Source organism: Stegostoma tigrinum, chromosome 23 (genome assembly GCF_030684315.1).
Source record: "Stegostoma tigrinum isolate sSteTig4 chromosome 23, sSteTig4.hap1, whole genome shotgun sequence".
Classification (NCBI taxonomy): Eukaryota; Metazoa; Chordata; class Chondrichthyes; order Orectolobiformes; family Stegostomatidae; genus Stegostoma; species Stegostoma tigrinum.
In genome coordinates, this window is record NC_081376.1 from 51,095,859 (window position 1) to 51,121,394 (window position 25,536).

At 41.3% G+C, this 25,536-nt stretch overlaps 1 protein-coding gene across 3 annotated transcripts in view; it reads right to left on the bottom strand.

The window, feature by feature from the left end:
- snx29 (sorting nexin 29) overlaps nt 1-18,419 on the bottom strand; it is a 443,022-nt gene extending 424,603 nt beyond the window's left edge. For all 3 annotated transcript variants that reach the window (XM_059654177.1, XM_059654176.1, XM_059654178.1), the window contains exon 1: nt 18,306-18,419. In XM_059654177.1, coding sequence (XP_059510160.1) covers nt 18,306-18,324 — 19 coding nt within the window. In that variant the 5' untranslated portion in view covers nt 18,325-18,419. The remainder of the gene's footprint in view (nt 1-18,305) is intronic.
- Nucleotides 18,420-25,536: the final 7,117 nt, after the last annotated feature.

Sequence of the window (25,536 nt, forward strand, 5' to 3'; positions counted from 1 at the left end):
ACTCTGCCCATCACATGCAAAATATTTCAGCAAATGTTCAGTAACAAGGAACAAGAGAGTAATGTTATTCATCATTCCATGACTGAAATTGGAGTCAGAATACTGCTACCAGGCTTTTCAAATATTTCAAGGGCCACAGGCTGAAAAAAAATCACTTCCTCTCCTTTTGTCACCACACTCTATTGATTATAACTATGAGAGGAAAACTTTTATTGTACTTGTTAATCTGAAAATATAAGATGATTGACTAGTATATTTGATTAAAGTGGAGTTGTGAACAGAACGCTACCAAATTGTTCCAAAATAAAGATGTTACACAGAGTAAATTCCAATTCTCAAAACATGCTGTGGGTGGAGATATGACAGGAAATCTAGTGTCAAGTGCTCACCACCGTAAAAGAATCAACGCCAACAATTCCTGTATGTCTTTTAAACCAATTCTTAAAGCAAGATCGAAGTCAGCTCAATTGACAAGAAGATATTAAGATGTAGGCACAGAATAAGATCATTCAGTTCATCAAATCTGCTCTACCATTCGATGAGATCCCAGCTGACCTGATAATCCTCAACTCCTTTTTCTTGCTTTCTCCCCCATAATCCTTGATTCCCTTATTCATTAAGAATCTATCCCAGCCTTGAACAGAACTAAGACGTACATCTGAAAGGCAAGGCCAAACGGATTTATCGGAGACAGCAAGAACTGAACATGCTGGAGATAGAGTCAAAACAACGTGGAGCTGGAGGAACACAGCAGGCCAGACAGCATCAAAAGGAGCAGAATGTTGCCTGAACTGATGGTATTATCACTGGGCTGTTAATCGGAACACCCAGGTAATGCTGTAGGGACCAGGGTTCAAATCTAATGATGACCATGACACCATTGCCAATTGTTGGAAAAACCCATCTGGTTCACTAATGTCCTTTAGGGAGGGAAAGTGCCATCCTTATCTGGTCTGGTCTACATGTGACTCCAAGCCCACAGCAATACAGTTCAGTCTTACCTGCCCTCTGTACAATTAGGAAGAGGCGATAAATACTGACCTTGCCAATGACACCCACATCCCATAAAGGAATTAAACAGAAATACAAACCAGCCTCAACAATTCTCTGTAGTCAAGAATTCCACAGATTCACTACCTATTGACAGACAAAAATATATTTTTTTAAAAACAAAAGGATTTGGACTTTTAAATCCCCAATTATGCTGAAAACAAACTAACATCATTCTTATCATGCATCAATGGTTCTACAGAGTTGTCAAAAATTAAAAGTTCCGTTATTTTCGATGTCACAGCTGAAGCAAGGTACAAATTAGCAACTTCTCTCAAGTTCTCAATTCCTCTCGTTTCATCTTCATGTGTCAGTCCACCAGTAGAGGTGACCAGTACTCAATCACTCCACCTTCCTGTCTCTCCACCTCTCTATCTTCCTTTAAAGAAATCCTTGAAACCCAAATCTCTGATCAAGTTTCTGGCTTTCTCCTCCTCATCCCTGCTAAGCTTTGCATCCACTTGTTTCCTTAACTTGTGAGGTTCTTTGGAATGCCTTCCTGCATTAAAGGAGCTAATGCACACCATTATGGTGTTCCATGATTGATCTGCTTCTGATTGGACTGGAAAGAAGTGACACAGCAGGATTCTGCAATCAAGACATTAGAATCATAGAATCCCTTTTGTGTGGAAACAGACCCTTTGGGACAATCAGTCCACACTGATCCTCAGAAATCCCACCCAGACCCATCCCACTATAATCCCCCTTACCTACACATCCCTGGACAGTGTAGGCAATTTAGCATGGTTAATCCACCTTGTCTGCACATCTTTGGACTGTAGAAGGAAACCACAGCACCCGGAGGAAACCCACACAGACACGGGGAGAATGTGCAAAGTCCACACAGATAGTCACCCGAAGGTGGAACCCGGGTCCCTGGTGCCGAGAGGCAGTGGAGCTTACCACTGAGCCACCATGCCGCCCCTGTTTTGCTTTTCCCCATTCGAGCCATCAAGTGTGCACCAACCCTCCAAAGAGCCTCCTGCCCAGACCTGTAACCCTGTCTTTCCGATGGCCAATTCACCTCACTTGCACATCTTTGGACCGTGGGAGGAAACCAGAGCACCGAGAGGAAACCCATGCAGATACAGGGAAAACATGCAAACTCCATACATGCAGTCGCCTCAGGCTGGGACTGAACCCAGGTTACTGGCGCTATGAGGCAGCATGCTAACTAATGAGCCACCATACTGTTCCCCATATTGTTTGATCCCCTCAGCCTTCAGAACTTGTTGAAAACCATGTTTCACTTCTACCACTTTCTCTGGCAGAGAATTCCACAGGTTCATCACTCACTGGGCTTATAAACTTCTCCTCCTCTCAGTCTTAAAAAGATGAGAACAAAAACATGCAGTTGGGGAATTAAGTACTTGGTTAGCACGGCAATAATCACCTTTCACTCACATCACATCTCCAGGACATTACAAGCACGTATCAAGCTGCCATAGTCTTATGTTAGCAGCCAATTGGCACATCATGAGGTCCCACAAACAGCAGTGAAGGAGCAGGGCATGTGTTTAGTTATGTTTGTAGTTGGCTGAAGAAGAAATTTTTGTCAGGACAACAGAAGACTTGCCCTGCTCTTTTTGAAAAGTAGCGTTGTAGGATAGCAAGATAAAAGGTAAAGTCGCCATAGTGTTAGCAGGCCATAGTGCTGCTCTCTCAGAGACAGGGCTGACCTGGTGGTGGTTAAATCTGAGGGTCACCATGCCTCAGGAGAGGAGAATCCTTCACAGTAACCTCAGCCAGTGCAGGAACTGAATCCACCCTGTTAGCAGCGCTCTACAAACCAACAGTCAAGTCATCCCACGCCCAGAGAATAGTAATACTCTACCAAAAGAAACACTCTCTTGCACCTTATGGGTTTTGTCATACTCATTGCTCATGAAAACAATATTTGTACAGCGATCACTTCATTACCCGGCATAGTGGAGATATACCCAGAGACCAAGGATAGTTAATGAAAATTGTCAGATAATCAAGGATTGATATGTTTCCAAATTACACTCGTAGTATACTACAAGGGCTGATCAGAGGTGATGAATTCAACAGCAACTCACTTCCTGTTTCTCCAAAGCCTGCCCTCCTTCTCCAAGGTACATGTAAGGAATATGATGGATGGGTGCAAGTTGCAACTGCACTCAAAAAGCTTGACATTACTATGGACAAAGCTCCCTTATTGATTGACACCACATAATCTTTAGCATTTATTCCCTTCACCACAATTGCACAGTACTAACATTGCACACCATCATTAACATGCAATTCACGATGATCAGCATTGCCATCTCAGATTCCCGGTTCGATTCCAGCCTTGGTTCTGTGTGGAGTTTGTATGTTCTCCTGTCCATGCGGCTTTCTGCCGGGTGTTCCGATCTCCTCCAACAGTCCAAAGATATGCAGACCAGGTGGATTAGCCATGATAAATGTTGGGTTATGGGGACAGGATGGGGATGTATAGGTCTGGGTGGTATGCTCTACAGCGGAACATTCGAGTTGATGGGTCAAATGTCCTCTAACTGCACTAAGGAATTCTACGATTTTATGAACTCATCCAAGGCTCCTCGAACAGCACCTTCCAGCAATCACCACAGCCTTGAAGGACAAAAGTAGTAAATTCATTGGAACACCATGTTTAAGTCCTGCTTGAACCCATCTACAATCCAAGTTTGGAATTATAATCACTGCTCCTTCATTGTCACTGGGTCAAAATCCTGGACACACTTCCAATTAGTATTGTGGGTGTACCTAGGATGAAGGACTGCTGTGGTTCAAGATGGCATCTCAATATTGCCTTGCCCCCAACCAATTAGGGATGAGATAAATGCTGGTCCAGCCAGCATGGCCCATATCCAATGAACACATTTTTAAAAAAGTGAATCACAGGGTGCAGATTAAAGTCCAAATACAAAGTCCATCATCAATGTAAAACTTAAACCTCTATGATTGGTCAACCAAAGTGGGAAATAATATATCCTCAAGTTCACACTGGTTCAAAATAATAACAATAAAACAATATCAAAGTAAGTAAAATAACGGGACAAATAGCAGGAACAATTCACTGCAATATACACAGAAGTGAAGCTCAAACGTTATCCTACCATCCCACCAGCATCCACACATAGAAGATCATCAGACGCCAGTTCCGCCACCTCCAGCAAGATATCACCACCAGACATATATTCCCCTCCCCTCCCTTGTCCACCTTCCACAGAGACCATTCCCTCCAGGAAACCCTGGTCCACTCTTTCTTCATGCCCAACATCCCCCCACTGCCCTACGGCACCTTCTACTGTAACTGGCGAAGGTGCAACACCTGCCCGTTTACCTCCTCCCTCACTAGTATCCAAGGGTCCAAACATACCTTCCAGGTGAAGCAACACTTCACCCGCATTTCCCAGAATCCAGTCTACTGTCTTCGCTGCTCACAATATGGTCTCCTCTACACTGGTTGACTGCTTCGCAAAAGAGACCCTGGAGTACCTGTTGACTGCCACTTCAACACACCACCCTGTTCCCTGGCCAACATCTCTGTCTCTGGTTTGCTGCAGTGTTCCAGCAATGCTCAACGCAAGCTGGAAGAACATCACCTCATTTTCCGCTTGGGGACCTTGCAGCCCTCTGGACTCAATATTGAGTTCACTAATTTTAGGGCTTAAACTCTCCCATGTCCCAGCCCTCTACCCCACACACCAGGCCTTGTTACCACATAGCCTGCTATTACACATCCCCTGCTGTTAGTCCCTAATAGTCTCCATTAACAACTATTCACCCTTCCAGCCTAATCATCATCACCTCTGCCTGTCCAACCTGTTCTTGGTCTGCATTTAGGCTCGATCCTATCATTTATTCCCTACCCCTCCATTTTTCTGCATATAAGCTGATGTTTTCCCAGCCACCATTAATTCTGAAGAAGGGACACGGGACCTGAAATGTTAATTGTTTCTTCCTTCACAGATGCTGCTGAGCTTTTCCAGCAACTTTGTGGAAAAGAAGGGTGTCTGAAATGTTGAACCTGATCAAAAACAGAGTGTGAATTATTGTGCAGGTCTCTAAGACGCACAGGAGAATGGACAGAATACAGCATCAAGATCTTTTTCATGTCTCAAGCTTGATTTTTGTTGTTAACACATCCTTCATCTTCACAATATAAATTCTGCATCATAGCTGCCATCTTCCGAATCATTTGTTCTATATAGAGAGACTTATTTACTTGTTCTAATTTGACACAATCCACTTCAACCTTTACTGTAGTTTCACCCAATGTATTCCTTTTAATCACCAAACTATAAAGAAGTTAGTCTAAGAAGCATATATTTATGCATTTGAAGATAAGTCCCAATACAAATCTCCACCAGGTACTGGTTAAAAGAAGGGAAAATTTAGTTGAATACTTACACAGCTGACATAACAAATACTTTTGTGTGTTGCTGAACCTCTGACTACTGAGGAAAAGGTATTACATTGGAAAGTGGATATGGACTTATTACAGGAAATAAGCAATTAAATTATGTATTAATATCGGACTGTCCCCCAAATCTGAACGCATCACTTGATATCAATTTATTTAATTCATTGATTTGTATTTGATATAACAGCTAATATTCAAATTAACAAATGAATGGTGACAAACTGAGGAATTATCAAGAAGATCAGTAATTTTATCTGACTACCACATTGCAAGGCAAGTAACTCACTTCCTGACTCCCTAGAGCTTATTTACCATCTACAAGGCAAAAGACAGGAATGGGATACAATATTCTCCACTTGTCTGAAAAACACTTAAGAAACTCAAAACCATCCAAAGAAAAGTATCTTGTTCGATTGGGTGCCTGTCCACTCCATATGACATTCAGCCCCCTTCACCGCTCATGTTCAATGGAGTTTTCAAAGGGATTTCAGAAAAGAGAGTTTTTCACCTGGAGGGTGACAGGTATCTGCGACTCAGTCCCTAAAAGCCTGGTAGAGGAGGGAACCCACAAGATATTTAACAGTATTAGGAAGAACACACAAAATGCACATCATACAAGGCAACCGCAAAGTACTAGAAAACGAGATTAGAATAGATGGACGTATGACGACCAACCTGGGCATTTTCCATGTTGTAAAAATTCTATGATTCTCAGTGCTATTAGTCGCAGTCCCTGAGTAACATGGGCTGGGGAAAAGTCTCGAGTTGCTGAGAATTCTCTTGAAGCAGAAAGCTGTCAAAGTTTAAAAAAGGAAGACATCCTACCAGGCTGAATACATGGATTTAACATGAATCCATGTTTTAAAAAAAGTGTGCTGAGTTAGTAGTTTGATTTAAAAGGGTCTCATGAAGAGACTTTGTCTCAAAAAAACAACATCAAGTAAATGCACAGAAAAATCTCTAAAGAGGAAATTGATAAAAGATGTCCCAGACTAAGAAGTTTTAGCAGGGTAATTGGAGTGAGTTTTCAATAATGTTGTCTGTATGATCATTAGTGGGGGGAAAGCAATGAATCTTTCTTTCTAATGTTTGCAATGAAGCCTTTCAACTAGTTTTTCTTCAAACAATTTGCATTTTCTTTTGTGTAATAATCTTAGTTCTTTTATTGAAAGTACATTGAACATAATCACAAGAGACTTCCAGTGACTGACCTCCACAGTAAACAAGAAAAAAGGAAACTAAAACTTCTGATCTATTAAGGCAGGTTTCACTCAGATCTGACCAGCCCAGTATCACCGTGAGCTGTAATCATAGCAAAGTACGAGGAAGGAAGTGATAGAAGTGCAATTATCAGAGAAAGGGTTCTGAATAAAAAAACCCATCAGAACTAAAAGATGACAATTCCCAAAGATTTAATAGCCTGCATCCAAGGGTCTTAAAAGAATGACTAACATAGTTAGTTGTAATTTTCCAAAATTCTCTCGTCACTGGAAAAAGCCCATCAGATTGAAAAACAGCAAATGTATCCCCTCTGTTCAAAATGGAGAAATGTAGAAAGCAAGGGATTATAGGTCACTTCACCTAATCCTGCCAGAAGGAAATCATGTCGCTTCAAACATCTTCAGAAAGCAAGATACGTAGTTTTGCGAAAGGAGTAAACCACATTTAACTGATTTATTACAGTTCTTTGAGGAAGTTACAAGCAACATGGATAAAGGGGAATTTGTGAATGTAATGTACTTAGATTTTTCAGAAGCCATTTAACAAGGTGTCACAAAGGTCACTGGATAAAATCAGAGCTCATGGTGGTAAAATTTTAGCATGGATAGAAAACTGTTCAGCTAACAAGAAAGAGAGGACATGTATGATGGGTGATTTTAAGGATGACAAGGCATGACTTGATGCTACAGGGTCAGTGCTATTCACAATATATAATGAGTTGGATAAAGGGGCTGAATATGCGATTCCAAAATTTACAAATAGCATTAAAACAGCTAAGACAGTAAATTTGGATGAGAATGTATGGAGACTGCAAATATACACTAAAAATGTAATTTTGCCATCGCCCCATGGGACTGCTCTCTCATAGAAAAATTCAACGAGTGGTGATAGAACCCAAGAGTTATCACACATCCGGCCAGGGGTGAAGATAATAAGTTGGTACACCCATAGTAACTCCAGCCAATGCACGAACTGAACCAGCACTGTTGGCATCACTATCACAAACCGGCCAACTGAGCTAATTGACCTAAGAGATCTAGAGAGGTTATGTGAGTCACGAGAAAAAATGGCAGATGAAGTATAGCACGGGAAAATACAAACTTGTTCACTTCGGGAAGTAAGAATAGAAACGCACTTTAAGTGAAGAGATTGCAGAACTCTGTAGTACAAATGAATCTGGTTGTTCTGCAAAGTGAATCATGAAAATATAGCATGAAGTATAGCAAATGATTAGGAAAGTGAATACAAGGTTTATATCATGTTGTGAGGGAAATTGTATATAAAAATAGGGAAGTTTCTTTTCTACTGTTGTAAAGCATGCTGATAGAATTGCAATGAGAAGCAGATTAGAGAAGGCTTTAAAGACTGATTCCTGGGATGAAGGAGTCATCTTAAGGAAAGTTTGGACAAACTGGGTCTGAAGAATCAGAGGTGATCTCACTAAAACATGTCAAGGGGACCTGACAGGGCAAATGCTGACAGAATGGAGAGACTGGAAGCAGAAGGCATTTTAAAAATAAGGAGTCTCCTATTTAAGACAGAGGGGAGATGAAAGATTTTCCATCAGTGTTGTCAGCCCATGGAATTCACTGCATATTTTTAATGCTCAGTAGGAGAAATTCTGTAGTGACAAAGGAGTCAGAGTATAGGAGATAGACAGGAAAATACAGTTGAAGCTGCAGAGTAGCTGCAATCTTTTCAAATGGCAGAGCTGACACAGGGGTCAAATGGCCTACTCCTGCTCTAATTTCCATTGTCATGAACGGCACCTGTTAAAGTCGTTTTATTGTCCACATTTCCTAATTGGCATATTAGTCCCAAAATTCAAATTAAGAACTGATTTATTTACTTCAGCTTCAAATAGAATTCTGAACATAAAGTAGTATTTTTGGCCCGTTCCCCCCAATGACTGGTTGGGAATGCTTTGATAGAGCAAAAAGCTCTAACTGGAGACAGAAAAATCAGCTGGACAAAACAGTAAATGGATCCAGATGAGTCACACTATCATATCAACGAGTGGCGAAAGTCCCGAGTACACAACAATGCCAAAACAATGTGACAAGAAATGATGATGCAGGACTTTCCATTATAAATCATGTACAGCTTTTTTTTGTGCTGTACATGTCATAACAGTTTTGTTCAAATTGGGGCAGCACAGTGGCTCAGGGGTTAGCACTGCAGCCTCACAGCACCAGAGACCTGGGTTCGATTCCAGCCTCAGGCGACTGTCTGTGCAGGGTTTGCACATTCTCCCAGTGTCTGCGCGGGTTTCCTCCGGGTGCTCCGGTTTCCTCCCACAGTCCAAAGATGTGCAGGCTAGGTGGATTGGCCATGCTAAATTGCTCATCGTGTTCAGGGGAGTGTGGGTTATAGGGAGATGGGTCTGGGTGGGATGCCGCAAGGGTCATTGTGGACTTGTTGGGCCGAGGGGCCTGTTTCCACACTGTAGAGAATCTAATCATGACATTGGAAGATTAATGTGAACTAGAACTACAGCTTTCATTCCTAATTCCTTGGTAAATACTTTCCAATCAACCCGTGGAAAGATGTTGTTCCATACCTCAGAAGCAGGTGGTACTTGAACTCGGGTCTCCTGGTTCATGGGTAGTAGGTACTGCAGATGCTGTGGAATCTGAGATAACAAGGCGCAGAGCTGGATAAACACATCAGGCCAAGCAGCATCAGAAGAGCACGAAGGCTGACGTTTTGGGCCTAGACCGGCCCGAAACGTCAGCCTTCCTGCTCCTCTGATGCTGCTTGGCCTGCTGTGTTCATCTAACTCTACACCTTGTTATCTCCTGGTTCATGGGTTGGGAGACTATCATTGTGGTACAAAGCCCCAGTTCTAACTTTGCTGGAAAATACTTTATGTGAAGATCTTTCAGGTGCTTACAAGAGCCTAGATTAAGCAAAGGGATCAAAAGAAACCAGAGTATCTGTCACTTTAAAACACTTTGAGAAGGACAGAATTGAAATGCAGAGATGAACATTAAACTTGTGCAGAATCTCAGCTAAACAAGAGTCCAGTCTCCATATTAGCTAAAGACAATGGTGATGGGGCTAAAATGGTTTAGTGATGACAAATGCTGGATAACATCTCAGTTTTTCTCACAGGAAAGAGTGAATAGACTGGGGTCCTCCAGAAGGCTTACTGACCTGATCCAGGCCTTTTAAAATTATGAAGTGTCTATGAAAAGGTAGAAGTGATGATGCTTGCATTTGTAATGGAGACCAAAACACGATACATACAAATTCGGCAGGCAATTCAGAAGAAAACCTTTTCACCCAAAGAGTAATGCCAATCTCTTTAATGGGGCATATTTGAGAGGGAAGAACATAGATGTATTTAAGGGGTAGCTAGATAAGTATAGAATAGAGAAACAAAAGAAGATTGCACTGAAAGGGTTAAATGACAAGGATTGGAAGGAGGCTCTCATGAAGTATACACACAAGTTGGACTCCTTTCCTAGCACTGAGCCAAACCGATGAAAATCTATTTCATATTAATTGTGTATTCTGTTCCTTTGAACAATGTAATATGTCAAAATTATACAATCAAAATACAGGGTAGTAAGTAAAATGATTAGTTTTCTTCAACACTCCAAACAACATTATGCTGCCAGTAATGACAGTTTACCGGGGTGTTATACTGCTATAAAATCAACAACCTGAAGTGCCATAAACTAAGGAACACAGAGGTAAAACCTGCACTTTACTGCAACATTCTGAACAGCATTTATCTCCAAATACACTTAGTACAAGATTTTAACGAACCAAATTGTTCTTTGGCAGCAATTTAGAAGACAAAATCCTATTGAAATACAAAGACGCTTCCACTGCACAAGGTCAGAGGTTGAAATTAAGATTCAGGCTATTGATTCTACTCTGGGATTAGCCAGCTGCCATTAAAAACCAACACATGGAAAAAAAATTAAGGCATAAACTGCTATTATGTTTTTGGGCTTTTTCTCCCCCACACTAAACATGCTTGTAAACGACAGCAAAACCAGCCTCTTCCATCACCTGTGTCCCACTCACGACAAATTAATTGTGCTCACTAACCCAGTATCAAAGGAAATGTGGTATGGTTCAAGGACCAGCTTTGCCCCTGCGGTTCAGCTTCCTGGAAAGGATAGTCCATTAGAGATAATCCAACTTCAGGAGGGAAAGGAACATAAACTCTACAAACCTGTGGCTCAAACTATAACAGAACATGTTGGAAAATATCTCCATTTAAATAAATTCCAAATAATACTGAGAGAAGAAACATTAGCGAAGTTTGAGAGGCATTTAGACAGACACACGCACAGCAGAGAAAAGGTTATGGACCACATGGAGGCAGACGACATTTGTTTAGGATTGCATCATGGTCCGCACAGTTATGGTGGGCTGAAAGGCCTGTTCCTGAGCTGTATTATTTTGTTTCATGCTCAATGTAAACAAATATTCAGTCCAAACCATGTCTGCATGTGTATAACCCTTCCATTTCATCTTCAAATGTCAAAGCAGCAATTATTCTACCACATTCTCAACATAACGTGTGGTTCAAGAGTCAAGTTGCCCACATTTTTTAAATTCCTTTGAGACATGGGCATCACTGGCTGGCCAGTATTTACTGCCCATCCCTAGTTGCCCTTGAGAAGATGGTGGTGAGCAGCCTTCTTGAACCACTGTAACCAGAATGCTGTGAGTTGACTCACAATGCCATGAAAGAAGGGATTTCCAGGATATTAACCCAGCAATTGTAAAGGAACGGCGATGTGTTTCCAACTCAGGGTGGTGAGTGGCTTGCAGGGGAACTTGATGATGATAGCGTTCCCATATACTTGTTGCCCTTGTCCTAATTAGAAGTGGTCTTGGTTTTGGAAGGTTGTGTTTCAGAATCTTTAGTGAATTTCTGCAGTACATCTTGTAGTTAGTATATACTACTGCTACCGAGCATCCTTAACGGAGGAAGTGGATGCTTGTGGACATGATGCCAATCAAGTAGGCTGCTTTGTACTGAATGGTGTCCTGCTTCTTGAGTGCTGTTGGAGCTTCACCCATCCAGGCAAGTGAGGCATATTCCATCACACTGCTGGCTTGTGCCTCAGAGATGGCGGACATGATTTGGAGAGTCAGGTGGTGAGTTACTCACTGCAGTATTCCTAGTTCCGGTCTTGAAGGAATGTTTATGTGACAAGTCAAGTTTCTGGTCAACAGTAACCCACCATTCAATATCAAGGAGAGATGGTTAGATTGTCTCTTGTTGGTGACGGTCACAGCCTGGCATTTGTGTGGCACTAATGTAGCTTGCCATTTGCCACCCCAAGCCTGGATATTGTCCAGATCTTGTTGCATTTGAACATGGACTACTTCAGTACCTGAGGAGTCACGAATGTGCAATGTTCATCACCAATCATTGGTGGACATCCCCACTTCTGACCTTAAGGCGGGGGGGGGGTCATTGATGAAGCAGCTGGAGATGGTTGGGTCTTGGACACTAACCTGAGAACTCAAGCACAGATGTCCTGCAGCTGAGATGACTGACCTCCAACAACCACAACCACTTTCCTATGTGCCAGATATGACTCCAGCCACCGAAGCGTTTGTCCCTTGATACCCATTGATTCCAGTTTTGCTAGGGCTCACACACAGTCTTGGTGTCAAGGGCTGTCATTCTCACCTTCCCTTTGGAATTCAGCTCCTTTGTCCATGTTTGAACCAAGGGCTGTAATTGGCTTCCACGAGGGCCACTCACCTGCGACCAAATTCAAGCATCACTGAGTAGGTGCCACTTAATAGCACGATTGATGACACTTTCCATCACTTTACTGACAATTGACAGTAGACAGATGGGTCACTAATTGTCTGGGCTGGATTTGTCTTTTATTTTTAAAATGGACAGGATATACCTGGGCAATTTTCCACACTGTTGGGTAGATGCCAGTATTCTAACTGTACTGGAAAAGCTTGGTTGGGGAAGCAAGTTCTGGAGCTCAAGTCTTCAGTACTATTGCCAGACTGTTCTCAGGGCCCACAGCATTTGCAGTATAGTGCCTCCAACTGTTCCTTGATATCAAGTGGAGTGAATCGAATTAGCTGAAGCCTCATGTCCAAAACGCTGGGGATCATAGGAGGCGGCGAAGATGAATCTGCCATTCAGCACTTCAGGCTGAAGATTGTTGAGAAAGCTTCAGCCGTAACTTTTGCACTGATGCGCCAGGCTCTTCCATCATGGAGAATGGGAATATTTGTGGAGCCACCTCCATGAGTTGTTTAATGGTCCACCATCATTCACGGCGGAATGTGGCAGGACTGCAGAGCCGAGATCTGATCTGTTGGTTGTGGGATCACTTGCTGCTTATGCCATTTAGCATACCAGGAGTCCTGTTTGGTATGTGAGAAATCCTGTTTGGTAGCTTCACCAGGTTGACACCTCATTTTCAGGTATGATTGGTGCTGCTCCTGGCATTCTGTCCTGCACTCTCCATTGAACCAGAATTGATCCCTGCCTTGATGGTAATGGTTGTGTAGGGGATATGCTGGGACATGAGATCGCAGATTGTGATGGAGTACAATTCTCCTGTTGGTGATGGTCCAAAGCACCTTATGGATACCCAGTGATGAACTGCTAGATCTGTTTGAAGTTTACCCCATTTAGCACAGTGATAATGCCACACAACATGATGAAAATTATTTGCAATACGAAGGTGGGACTTCATCTCCACAAGGACTGTGCAATGGTCACTCTTATTGATGCCGATATTACATGACAAAATATGGCCAAGATAATGATGTAGCCTCAGCCTGACAACTGTGTCCAGTAAATGATCATACTAATTTATGAAAAAGCCTTTGAACGTCAGTTAAAATAAAAACTTTTAAAATTCTAATGGAGAATACTGGTTTTGTTAAGTGTTAAGCCATTCACAATATTCTAGTATAATGCTGCGGACTTCAAGGCATCAGAGCAAAAGAGAAGCCAATACAACAGTGGTTCAAAACTATTTTAATTTCAACATTAAGCTCATTATTTTGGCATTGTAACTTACAAACACTTCCTCATTGTCACTCTCAATATTAGTAATTAGACCGAACTGATTTCTTGATGATCAAAGCCTACATACTAATGTTTTGTGATTCATATATCAGAATACCTCGGTACCTCTGCATTCTGCAATATCTCTCCATTTAAGCAATATGATTTTACTTAAGTAGTCCCTGACAAAGGGGACAATTTCCTGTAAAGCTACATTATACTCCATCTGTCAGTATTTTGCCCACTCACATAACCTATCCCTTGGTAGCCACCCATGTGCATGCTTCATAACTTACTCTGCTACCTATCCTTGCACCACCAGCAAATTTCATAGTCATACATTCGGATTCAAGTTATTAATATCAGCTGTAAATAGTTAAAGCCCCAGCACTGATCCCTGTGACACTCAACTTGTTACATCTTACAAGCACAAAAATGACTCACTTATAATTACTCTTTATGGCTAGCTAACCAAGATAATATATCACCATGCCTGAGGTTTTTATCTTGTCTAGTAATTCATGATGCAGCACCTCATCTAGTGTCTTATAGAAATCTAAACACAATGACATTTACCAGGTTTCTCTAAATACTGTTTGTCAATTAGTCAAAGAACTCTAATAAATTAGTCAAACATGGTTTCTCTTTAACAGAACCACGTTGATTTAGCCTGACTGTATTAAGATTTGAGCTGCTTTGCTATAACCTCCTTGAAAAGATTCTAGCATTTTTGCCATGATAGATGTGAAGCTAACTGGTCTGTAGTTGTTTGTTTCTGGAATAGAACATTCATATTCACAACTTTCCAACCTGGTGGTATCTGATCTTGGTTGTTACTCCAAAATTGCCAACTCAAGGTCTTGGCCTCAGTTCAACATCTAAATACATCCTGACTGAGGATCATTTGGTAAATCCCAGGCACAAAACTACTTATCAGTATTCTGTGGTGCACAGAACACACATCATTCTTTATTCAGAATAGGCTTGCATTAGATCACAAACACATTAAAAAAGTTACCAATTTATCCATTTGCTAATGTTGACGTTTAAAAGAAACAAAACTCAGATTCAACAAAGTAATGCAGGTGCTAGATAAAGGCTATGAATGGTTACCATACATTGTGCATTAAAAGAAAAAAGTAGGATTCTGTAGAATTACACTAAATTAGGGATACAGTACCCAAGCAATTTGTATAATGATTCCAAAATTGAGCGCGCAGGTTAGTGGAGTTGAAATGCCCATCAACCATGATTAAATGGCGGCGTGTACTCGATGGGCCAAATGGCCTTACTTCCACTCCCATGTCTTATGGTCTTATTTTGATGCTTGTCATGTGATCACTTCAATAAATGTTTTAAATTTTAAGTGCATATGGAATGCTCTAATTTCCTGAATCATTCAGGGGTGGTCAAAAAGCAAAATAAATTACATCCCTTCCATGTTAATCAGACATCAGGCGCAACAAAACAAATGAGCAAAATTGTTTGTTAGAAATCATATAATTTCTGTTCATGTATATCATTTATATGCCAATTTTCAGATAACCTCCTGTCATGTGTAAAAGAAATGCAACTGTTTCATCCTGAATCAACTGTCACCTACATTAAACACAACTGAAAGATATTCAGCTCATGAAGATTTTTATTAACACATAAACAATTGCAATTTCCATTTCTTAAACATTATTCAAGTTCCTAGACAATGAGTAATCTTAGCGATTCCAAAGACTGATGGTTTTCAATTAAATTAAGGGAAGATATGACACCATCCTCAATTTATTTTTTTTAAACAATATCAGAACAAGCAAACAGTTTCAGGTCGCTTCCTCCTGAAATTAAAACAAAAGTGCTGGGAACTCATCAGGTCCAGCAGCATCATGGGAAAGAACAACTGAGTTAACATTCAAAATTCAATCTGGCTTCATTGGAACTGAAAATGGTGAAATGTAAAAGGGTTCATGCTCTTAAAAAAGGTGGGGAAAAGTGAAACAGAATTATGATCAAGTAAAGGTTAGAGGGCAAGATAGAGATTATACATCTAAGATGCATCAAATAAAAGGTAAAGGGGGAGGCAACAATTGTACAGAAGCTCTAAAGCATCAACTTATATATCAATATGAAGTTGGAATTTGTGCTCTGAATCATTAAATACTCTGAAGAGTCCAGGAGATTGTCAAGTGTCCAAAGTGAAAATGAAGTGCTGCTGTTCCAGTTTCAGTTGAGTTTCAACAGGACACTCGGACACAAAAATGAGCATGCAAGCAAGATGGTGTATAGAAATAGTAAATGAGGAGAGGGTCAAAATCCTCCTTGTAGACTGCAAAGAGATATTCTGCTAAGACATCACCTAGTCTGCATTTTGTAAAACAAACCATTTTGCGAGCAGTAGTTTCTCTCACCAAAGATGCTTTTTGTCTGAATTAATTCATGGGGTGTGGCCTTTGTTTGATGCACCAACATATTTAGCTCATTATTATTTGCCCTTGAGGTGGTGGTGAGTTACCTTTTTGAAATGCTCGAGTTCAGAGTGTATGCACACCTACAATGTTTTTAGGCAATACACACTGATCCTACTTAGTGTCAGAGGCAGAGGGAGTGGATATTTGTGGGCATGACATCAATCAAGTTTTGTCCTGAAAGGTGTCAAGCTCAAGTGTTGTTGCAGCTGCACTGCAAGTTGGGAGTACTGCATCGCAGTCCTGAGTAGTGCCTTGTAGATGGTAAGCTGCTTTTCCAACTACAGGGTTTGTATTGCTAGTTCAGTTCAGTTTCTTGTCAATGCTGGTTCCCAAGCTGTGATAGTGGGAGATTCAGTGATTGTGATGCATTGACTATCAAGGGACAGTAATTAGATTCTTGCTTGCTGAAGATGGTCATTGCCTGGCATATGGCATGAATTTTGCTTTCCCAACATCAGCCGAAGCCTCGAAAGGGACCAGGTCTTGCTGCTTTTGGATGTGGACTTCTTCAGTTTCTGAAGATTCGTGAAAGATTCTAAAAATTGTGCAGTCATCAGTGAACATCCACACTTCTCGCCCTGTGATGGAAGGCATATCATTGATCAAGCAGCTGAAGGTGCTACGGCCTAGGGCACTAACCTGAGGAACACCAGCAGAGATACCCTGGAGCTGAGAGGACTCACCTCCAACAAAACCTTCCTTTGTGCTCAGTATGACTCCAGCCTATGTAACGTATTTAAACTCTACTTTTACCAAGAATCATTGATACCACAATCAAAAGCAGTCTTGAAAAGCCAAAAACAGCAATCACTTTCACTTCACCTCTGGAGTTTAGTTCTCCTGTCAATTATTGACTGAACACTTCAATGACAGGCAGACTTGTTTCTCCAGCGGGTCTCCAATATTTTGCATTTGTTTCAAATGGTTCTCAACTGTCAAAATATTTACTTCCACTAGCATGGACTGTGACAAACTCAGTATTGCAGCTGTGAATACATTCCTACAAAAAGCAGAAGTTTCACACAACAATTTTGCTGATCACAGATAAATCAAGAGGAGAAAAACCATACATACGAAGTCATCTCGGGGAAAAAGTTCAATTTATTTTGCTCTGCTTTTAACTAACGAGTGAAAATCCCATTGAAATTGAGGGGTGATAGATTTAAGACAGATGTCAGAGGTAGGTTCTTTACTCAAAGTGGTAAAGGGGTGGAATGCCCTGCCTGGCAATATAGTTAACTCAGCCACATTGGGGGCATTTAAGCAGTCCTTGGATAAGCATATGGATGATGATGGGATAATGTAAGGCTTAGATTAGTTCACAGGTCGGCGCAACATCGAGGGCCGAAGGGCCTGTTCTGCGCTGTATTGTTCTGTGTTCTAAAACTGGCAAAATAAGTGACCGCGAAAGAATTGGTTGTATATAGCGGCAGCGAATGCTTTCCTCGATCACATGAAACTGCAAAGGGGCGTTCATCCAACTGTGGACTGTTTCGTGTTACTTTCAAACTTTCCAACCGACGAAGCCGCCAGCTTGCCTTCTCCTTGTCTGACAAAACGCAATGTTTGCGAGACAGTTCCAAGTAGCTACAGTAAACAACCCTGAAGGGCTCTGCCCTGGTTATGTAACCAGCGTGGGTTACTCTGGCATTTCAAGTTGCCAGGTTAAGTCGTTCATTTCCTGCGGCGAGTGGTCTTGGCTCACCGCTTGGACTGAAAAAGCTTTTCCCTGTCTTGTCATACTTTGCTGTCTCCACCACAACCCCACTCACTCACGACATGAACTAAATGGATAGGGGACAACGAAACGGTTAAAATTCTTTGTTTTTTTCGGGGGGGAAGGGGAGGAGGAAGAAACAAAATCACAAACAAGTTTTCTTTTTAATAAAAGAAAAGAGTTTTATTGAAAGGGTGCAGTGGCAAAGTAAATGGGTCTGCCTTTGGTGTGATGAGGTTAGTAATAACAATAAAAAGGCGGAGAGAGGGATCTCTTCCCACCGCCCGTCTGTTGTCTGTCAGACTTCCCCCCCCCCCGCCCCCAGGGAAACAGCCCTCACCCCGACCACTGAGCCGATCCCACACGGCCACAGCACACACCAAACAAAACAGACACCCCCGCGCTCGGCGAGCTGCACATAATTACCGCTCATGTTTCCGGCCATTTCAGCCCCGAACGGCTCGCATCAGGCGACGCGCTGCTGGCACGTCAGTCACATCCCGGCAGCGGCGCCGAACCTCCGCCATTTCCTGGCAGCCAACCAACGCGCATGCGTCCACGCCGCCGCGCCGCGCCGCGCCTGCGCGGGTTCACCGGCCTGCTACTGCGCATGCTCCAATCTAAAGGAGCGTCGACATGACAAGTGTTGGTATGTGTTTGTGAAGAAGATACTTGGGAAATTAACTCCTCTCTCCTTAGAGGCTCTGGAGTGTTTCTTTTCCTGCCATACACCTTTTGTGTTCTTATTTTAGTTAAAAAATGAGGTGCAAACTGATAAGACTTGGATGTGTCATTCATATTAAATGGTTGAAACAAAAACAGAAATTACTGGAGAAACTCAACAGAGAAAACAGACTCAATGCTTCATTTCAGGTCAGGACCCTTTTCAGAAAGAACCTTCTTCCTGCTCCTCTGATGCTGCCTGACCCGCTGTGTTCCTCCAACTCCACACAGTGTTGTCTTTAAAATTGGTGCTGAACTTGCGAATCTATGTCAATTACTATATTTATGAATATCCCTAATGGAGTGCAAAGGTGAAAACAATGATGTGGTTAGATGATGTTCCAAGAATAGAATTACCAACTTCCTAAGCACAGTTTCCTACAAACGCTTACACAATGGGCTGTGCAAAATAATGTATTTTTAGAAAAAAGTTATCTTTAACTCTTGAGAATAGATTCTACATTTCAGTTGTAATATCTAATTTATTGAACTCGCTGTATGTTTATTTCCTTCCGTAAATAATTTTGAATTCTACTTTTAACTAGTGTAAATGTTTTACTTCTGTCTTCTCCATTGGAAGACAGAAAGAATCCAGAAATACCTGTAAACAAGAATGTGGAAGGGAGAGAGAAACTTTATTAGCGAGTTTTGAGAAGATTTGTAGCTCAGGTTGAGGTTCTGGATGTGAGTTTGCTCACTGAGTTGGAAGGTTAGTTTTCAGACGTTTCGTTACCATTCTAGGTAACATCATCAGTGAGCCTCCGACGAAGCATAACACCGTAACACCAGCACTTCGTCGGAGGCTCACTGATAACGTTACCTAGAATGGTGACGAAACGTCTGAAAACTAACCTTCCAGCTCAGCGAGCAAACTCACATCCAGAAACTTTATTATTGGTTGGCAGGACATAAGTGAGAACCAGCACAGGTCTGTGCTGGAGTCTCAACTTTTACAATTTATATCAAGGGCTTAGATGAGGGCAGTTAAATTTGCAGCTGACACAGAGATACACAGGAAAGCATGTGGAGAAGAGGATATCAGTAGATTTAGATATAAATATCTTTATCAGTATCTATAGATAAAGATACGTTGTATGAGCACTTTGTAAAATTCAAGGTAATCAGACAGAATCAACATGGTTTTATGGAAAGGGAACCATGTTCAAGAAATACATTAGAGATCTTTAAAGAAGTTAATGTGCTTCAGTAAAGGTGAACCTGTGCATATCTTGCACTTGGATTTCCAGGAGGCATTTGATAAGGTGCCAAAAAAGTTTATTGTTGAAAACATACAGGCTATCTAACAGGAAAGGTAAAGTCGGCATGAATGATTCTTTTTCACTTTGGCAACATGAATGATGCACCACATGGATGTCAAAATTTTCAATTTTTATAAATGACTTTGATAAAGGGACCGAAGGCATGTTTACTAAAATTACTGATATCACAAAGGTAGACCACAAGATATAACAGCAGAATTAGGCCATTCAGCCCATCAAGTCTCCTCCATAATTCAATCATGACTCATGATTCACTCCCCTATTCTCCTGCCTTCTCCCTATAACCCTTGATCCCCTTACTAATCAAGAACCAATCTCTGCCTTAAATATACACAGTGACCTGACCTCTATCATTTTCTGCAGCAATGAATTCCACAGATCCACCACCCACTGGCTGAAGAAATACCTCCTCATTTCAGTTGTAAAGAGTCATCCCTCCACTCAGGCTGTGTCTTCGGGTCCTAGTCTGCCCTACCAGTGGAAACATCTCTATGTCCACAGTATACAGGCTTCTTGGTTTTCTGAAAGTTTCAATGAGGAAGGTACCAGGAAAATAACTTATGAAAGTGAGATAAGAAATAGGTTAAATGGGTGGACAAAGATCTGGCAAATGGGGTATAATGTGGTAAAATGTGAAATGTTCTATTTTGGTAGAAGAAAATAAAATAATTATTTTCCCTTAATAGTGAAATTTCGGAGGGGGGTCTCCAAGTCCTATTGCGTGAATCAATGTGTGGGGCCTAGTATGCAGTTGAAACAGTTAACTAGGAAAGCTAACAATTTTATTGTTTAATCTGCGGGAAATTGAATCTAAAACCAGGGATGTTACGGAGATAGTAGGAATTGCAGATGCTGGAGAATCTGAAATACCGAGGTGTAGAGCTGGATGAACACAGCAGGCCAAGCAGGGTCTGAGGAGCAGGAAGGCTGACGTTTCAAGCCTAGATCCTTCCTCAGAAAAGGATCTTTCTTAAATTTCCTGCAGTTTAAAAGAGTAAATGCCGACTTGATTGATCCTGAGGGGTCTTGACACGTTGCATGTGTACAGGATATTCCTGTTGTGGGAGATTCTTAAATAGGGGTCACTTTATAAATAAGGGAATGAGCAAATAGGTTTCTGTCAGAAAGTTGACAGCTTCTGGAACTCACTTTCTCAAAAGAATGTCTTTAAATAATTTTAAGGAAGACATGGATATATTCTGGATAAGCAAAGGGTTGGAACAATAGCAAAATAGGTGGGTATGTGGACTTAAGGTTACAATCAGATCAGCCGTGATCTTATTGAATGGTGGAACAGGGTTAAAGGGCTGAGTGCCTTCTCTTTTAACTTGTATATTCTTATAGAAAAGGATGGAGATATTGATGAACTTAAACTGAAGGAAGAGAAACCAAAGATGAAAGATTAACATAATGTAAGAGTGAGAGACTCCATATTAATAATACAATTACAAATCATACACAATCAGTTTACACAGTAGGAAAGGCTAAGTGAATGATTGTAAGGTCAAGAAAATAGAGATCCAAAGTGTTATTACAAATCATTTTATTTCAATATTATTGCAATAACATTAATTAGTTCAAAGATCATTGATAACATACGGAGACATACAAAACTTTGATATATTTAAATAATGAATATATATTGGAATATAGCCTCAATAAGCAAAGAGAATACTAAGACAGAAAGGAGAGAAAATAATGTGTTAGATGAACTAGATTTTCATTTTGTTCAAAATCAGGAATGGCAAACCAGGCAACAGGATGATAAACGAGAGATGCCATGTGGCTATTTAACATTAAGCAAAATCTGTCAACGTTTTCACCTGGCTTATGATCTGTGCGACATCCCCAGCAAATTAACACTTCAAAATACACTGGAAATTCCTGCCTTGACCTGAGTTATATTTTCAGCCTGGTACAGTCTATACGTAGAAGGTTGGCTTCCAAGCCTCCACCCAAGCAGTTGTACAAGGAAGGGGATACAGGATTTGAAAATGTGAAAAGACTCTGATAAGTGTCCTCTTGATCTTCTTTATTCCAGACAAAGCTGTACAAGTGATATTTCTGGCTGAAAGGCCAACACGTAGCCCTCCTCTGGGTTTGACCAGGTAAGTTGTCCAAATACCCAACTTGGCTCCCACCAAACTTAGAATTTTGTCCTGTTGGATCCCGGATTTAATTCAATGAATAGCAAGAAACATGTCAGATTTCTGTGTCATTTGTCTACAGCCACCCATACTTTGTTTCAGCCATCTTTAGCCAGACTGGCCTACATGTTACTCTGGACTACACAGCAATTCTAATGAAGACTCTCTGGACTCTGTTTGTCTCTCTACCGATGCAGTTAGACCTGCTGAGTTTCTACAGCACTTTCGTTCTCTTTCCACAGAATTCTGATCACTCTTTAATTGTGTAATAAGGGGTGAGTAGAAGTGGCCGTGTCAGTGATGCCCACATCCCATGAGAGAATAAACTTTAAAAATGTATAATCCAGATGCAGGCTATCAGGCTTAACTGATCTATCTGAATGTCAGTATTCCACACCAGCCTTCTGCCACTGTAATGTCCTATTCTCATCATAACTCCATAGCTCAAGCTCCCTTAATATACTTATACACGTCAAGCCTCTGATTGAATAAATTAGTGCTTCCTGCTTCAACTAATCTGCGCAACAATGTGATACAGATCCTTACTCCCAATGTGATTCCTTATACCTTTATTTAATCTGTCAATTTAGTTTTGAATTTATGTCCGTGTTCTAGACTTGTCCACATGGGTAAAAAAATTTTTCCATACTAAACTAATATGAGGAATTTGAAAATGTGAAAAGACTCTGATAAGTCTCCTCTTGATCTTCTTTATTCCAGACAAAGCACTCCAGGCTATGCGATCTTTCATGATAGGTACATCCTCTCAATTCTTTTACCTATCCGTCCTTTTGTGCATTTTTTTCAGTGGTTCAAAATCATTCTGGTTGGCATTGAAATCAAAACCGCACACAGTATTCAAAGACTGCAATGTTATGCCCATCCCCAAATTGATCCTCAGAAGGGTGGCATGGCAGGTGTGCCAGGCCTGTCGTTTGCCCACTCCCACTGGAATTTAGCCAGCAGCAGCATTGAGATTAGATGATATATCCACCCTTGGGGCAATTAAAGGCCATTTCACAGCAACAGAGGTGCCCAATGCCAGATGGTAAGGCCTCCAGATGAACTCTTAAATCCTGGCGTTGGCCTTGGTGTAGGTCCCTCCTGTTCTGATATACTGTGCCCAATGGAAGCTCTCCAAACCTACCTCACAACAAAGATCGACTGTCACATCTTCTACATTTCTAGACCTTCTAGTTGCAGCCCGCTATCTGCCTTCAGGGACCCTGTCTGTCTGGCTCCTCTCACTTACCTCACAGTTCATCCTACATACTGCTCCCCATCAGTCTCCAGCTACAGTCCCAGGATGGCTACCACTCCCAGAGCCACAGCACAAGGCTGGAGAGCTGACAATCATCTGATTGCCTGAGAGCTCTTGGAGGCAGGACATCCTTATAAATGGGGATGCATCCAACAACCTGGCCCTCTCAACTGTTGGCCATAAAATTAGATGAAGGTTTCCCACCCTTTGGAAGTGGACATGCTCCTGACATTTTGATGAGGGGGATGGGGTCAATGCTTCTGTGTAAAATTTCTGGAAATGAGTGGGCAAGCCTAATTTCTATATAAATTTAGCCGTACCTCCCTGATATCGTAACCTACTCCCCCATGGACTAGCCCTGTGTTAAGATCAGTTTTTGTTGTGTGTGTTTGGAGCTGGCAGCCTGTGAAGAGTTCATTTGCTGTCGTTGTTCCACAGGTTGCTGCATTCAACGTTGCCAAGGAACAGGGGCAAAGCTTGTTGTGATGGTTTTTGATAGATCAAGCAAAATAGTTTAAGGATCATTGAACAGCAGTTCAACAGCCAGTGAGAATTAGAGAAGGTGACTCCATGTTGCTTGGTGGCAGTTCAAGCAGAAGGCTGCTTCCTTTGGGCTGCTGGTCAATAAGGCCGCAGAGATGCTGATGTTCGCAGTCACTAGGCAGTCAGGAGAAATTAATGTCTCAAGAAACAGTCACTGGGCATTCTCAAGAAATTTTGCAATGGTATTTAGAAAATGATGAGCTACCAAGACAAGAGTAGTCGTTGAGATGTTCCATGACGGATCAGTCTTTGAGGGAGTTCCAAAGCTCAATTGTCAAAAGCAAGTAATTGCTTTAACGAGATTTTGGGAACTTGTAGCATCACTATATCTGAGGATGTTGTTGAGAGATCTCTGGAACCTGTCCTAATCACATCTATTCTTTGACATGCATGGTGGAGTATCCAACCATAGGAATTCAGCTGTTAATCCATCGCTACCTCATGTTAATTCTGGATGTTTGACTTTAATTTGTACATACCAGTACATTATTATATAAGTTAGAAAAGTAAAACAACATTTAATATGTTCTTTAAAATAACAGAATCATGTAATTTCAAACTTCATTCATTTTAAAATAAAAAGTTACTGGTATCTCATTAGATTACAGGGTAAATATGCATACATATTCCCTTGATTGGTCTTTATCATCTGCATTGCTACTTGGAATTCCCGCTCACATTTTATTGTATTTCAAATAATTTGCCATTATTCACAAACTCCACAAGCCATTTTATATCATCCCATATTTTGGTGCAGTCCTCCAATTTGTTATCATGTCCAAAATTTACATCGTGACTCCCCTTTGACGGTCAAAACCATTTACATTTATGGTACCGATGGTGGTCCCCAGTCAGATTTTTTCAATGTATTCATTCACAGGATGTGAGTGTCACTGGCTAGGCCAGCATTTATTGTCCATCCCTAATTTCCCAAACAACAGTTGGGAGTCAAAACATTGCTGTGGGTCTGGAGTCACATGTGGGATAGACTATTACAAAGTTGTGTAGAGTAATTGTGAATTGGAAGGCAGGGAGCAAGAATATGTTTGTAAAAAAATGATAAGGGAGAACAGCGTGTGATCCCTTTAATAGGTATAGTGCCTTTCTAAGCTTAGACAATTATACATGGCAAAAAAAAGTGTCTGTATGTAGCTCAAGATGCACAGCCAGTTCTAAAATACAAACATGTATCAATTGACTGTGTGACTGGAACCCCTCGGCTTGTTTTGATGTTTTGGTAAATAGCTGGAATCAGCTAATTAATTTAAACCAAGCACTTAGTGATTGAAGATAACAAAGTGTGGAGCTGGATGAACACAGCAGGCCAAGCAGCATCTTAGGAGCACGAAAGCTGACGTTTTGGGCCGAGACGCTTCATCAGAAAAGCCACTTGAGTTTAAATCTGATGGTTTTGACAACCTCAGACCAATGCTATTGTAAGAAAATTGATGTCATCCAAGGTATACAAGGAGAGGGATTTTGAAAATCAATGTGAGAACGAACTGTCATCTAAGAACAAGCATCTAGCTCTCACAAGAAATGGCTAAGCTCTGTAAGAAAGCACCATCTATCCATTAAAGAACCGTGGCAGTTTTAACTAAGCACCCTCACAGAAGAATTCAGAGAAAACATCCCTGACAGCCAGATCGGCAGAAGAAAGGTGTTTATGACTGGAAAGACAGTGGAGAAGGCAGAGCATTCCG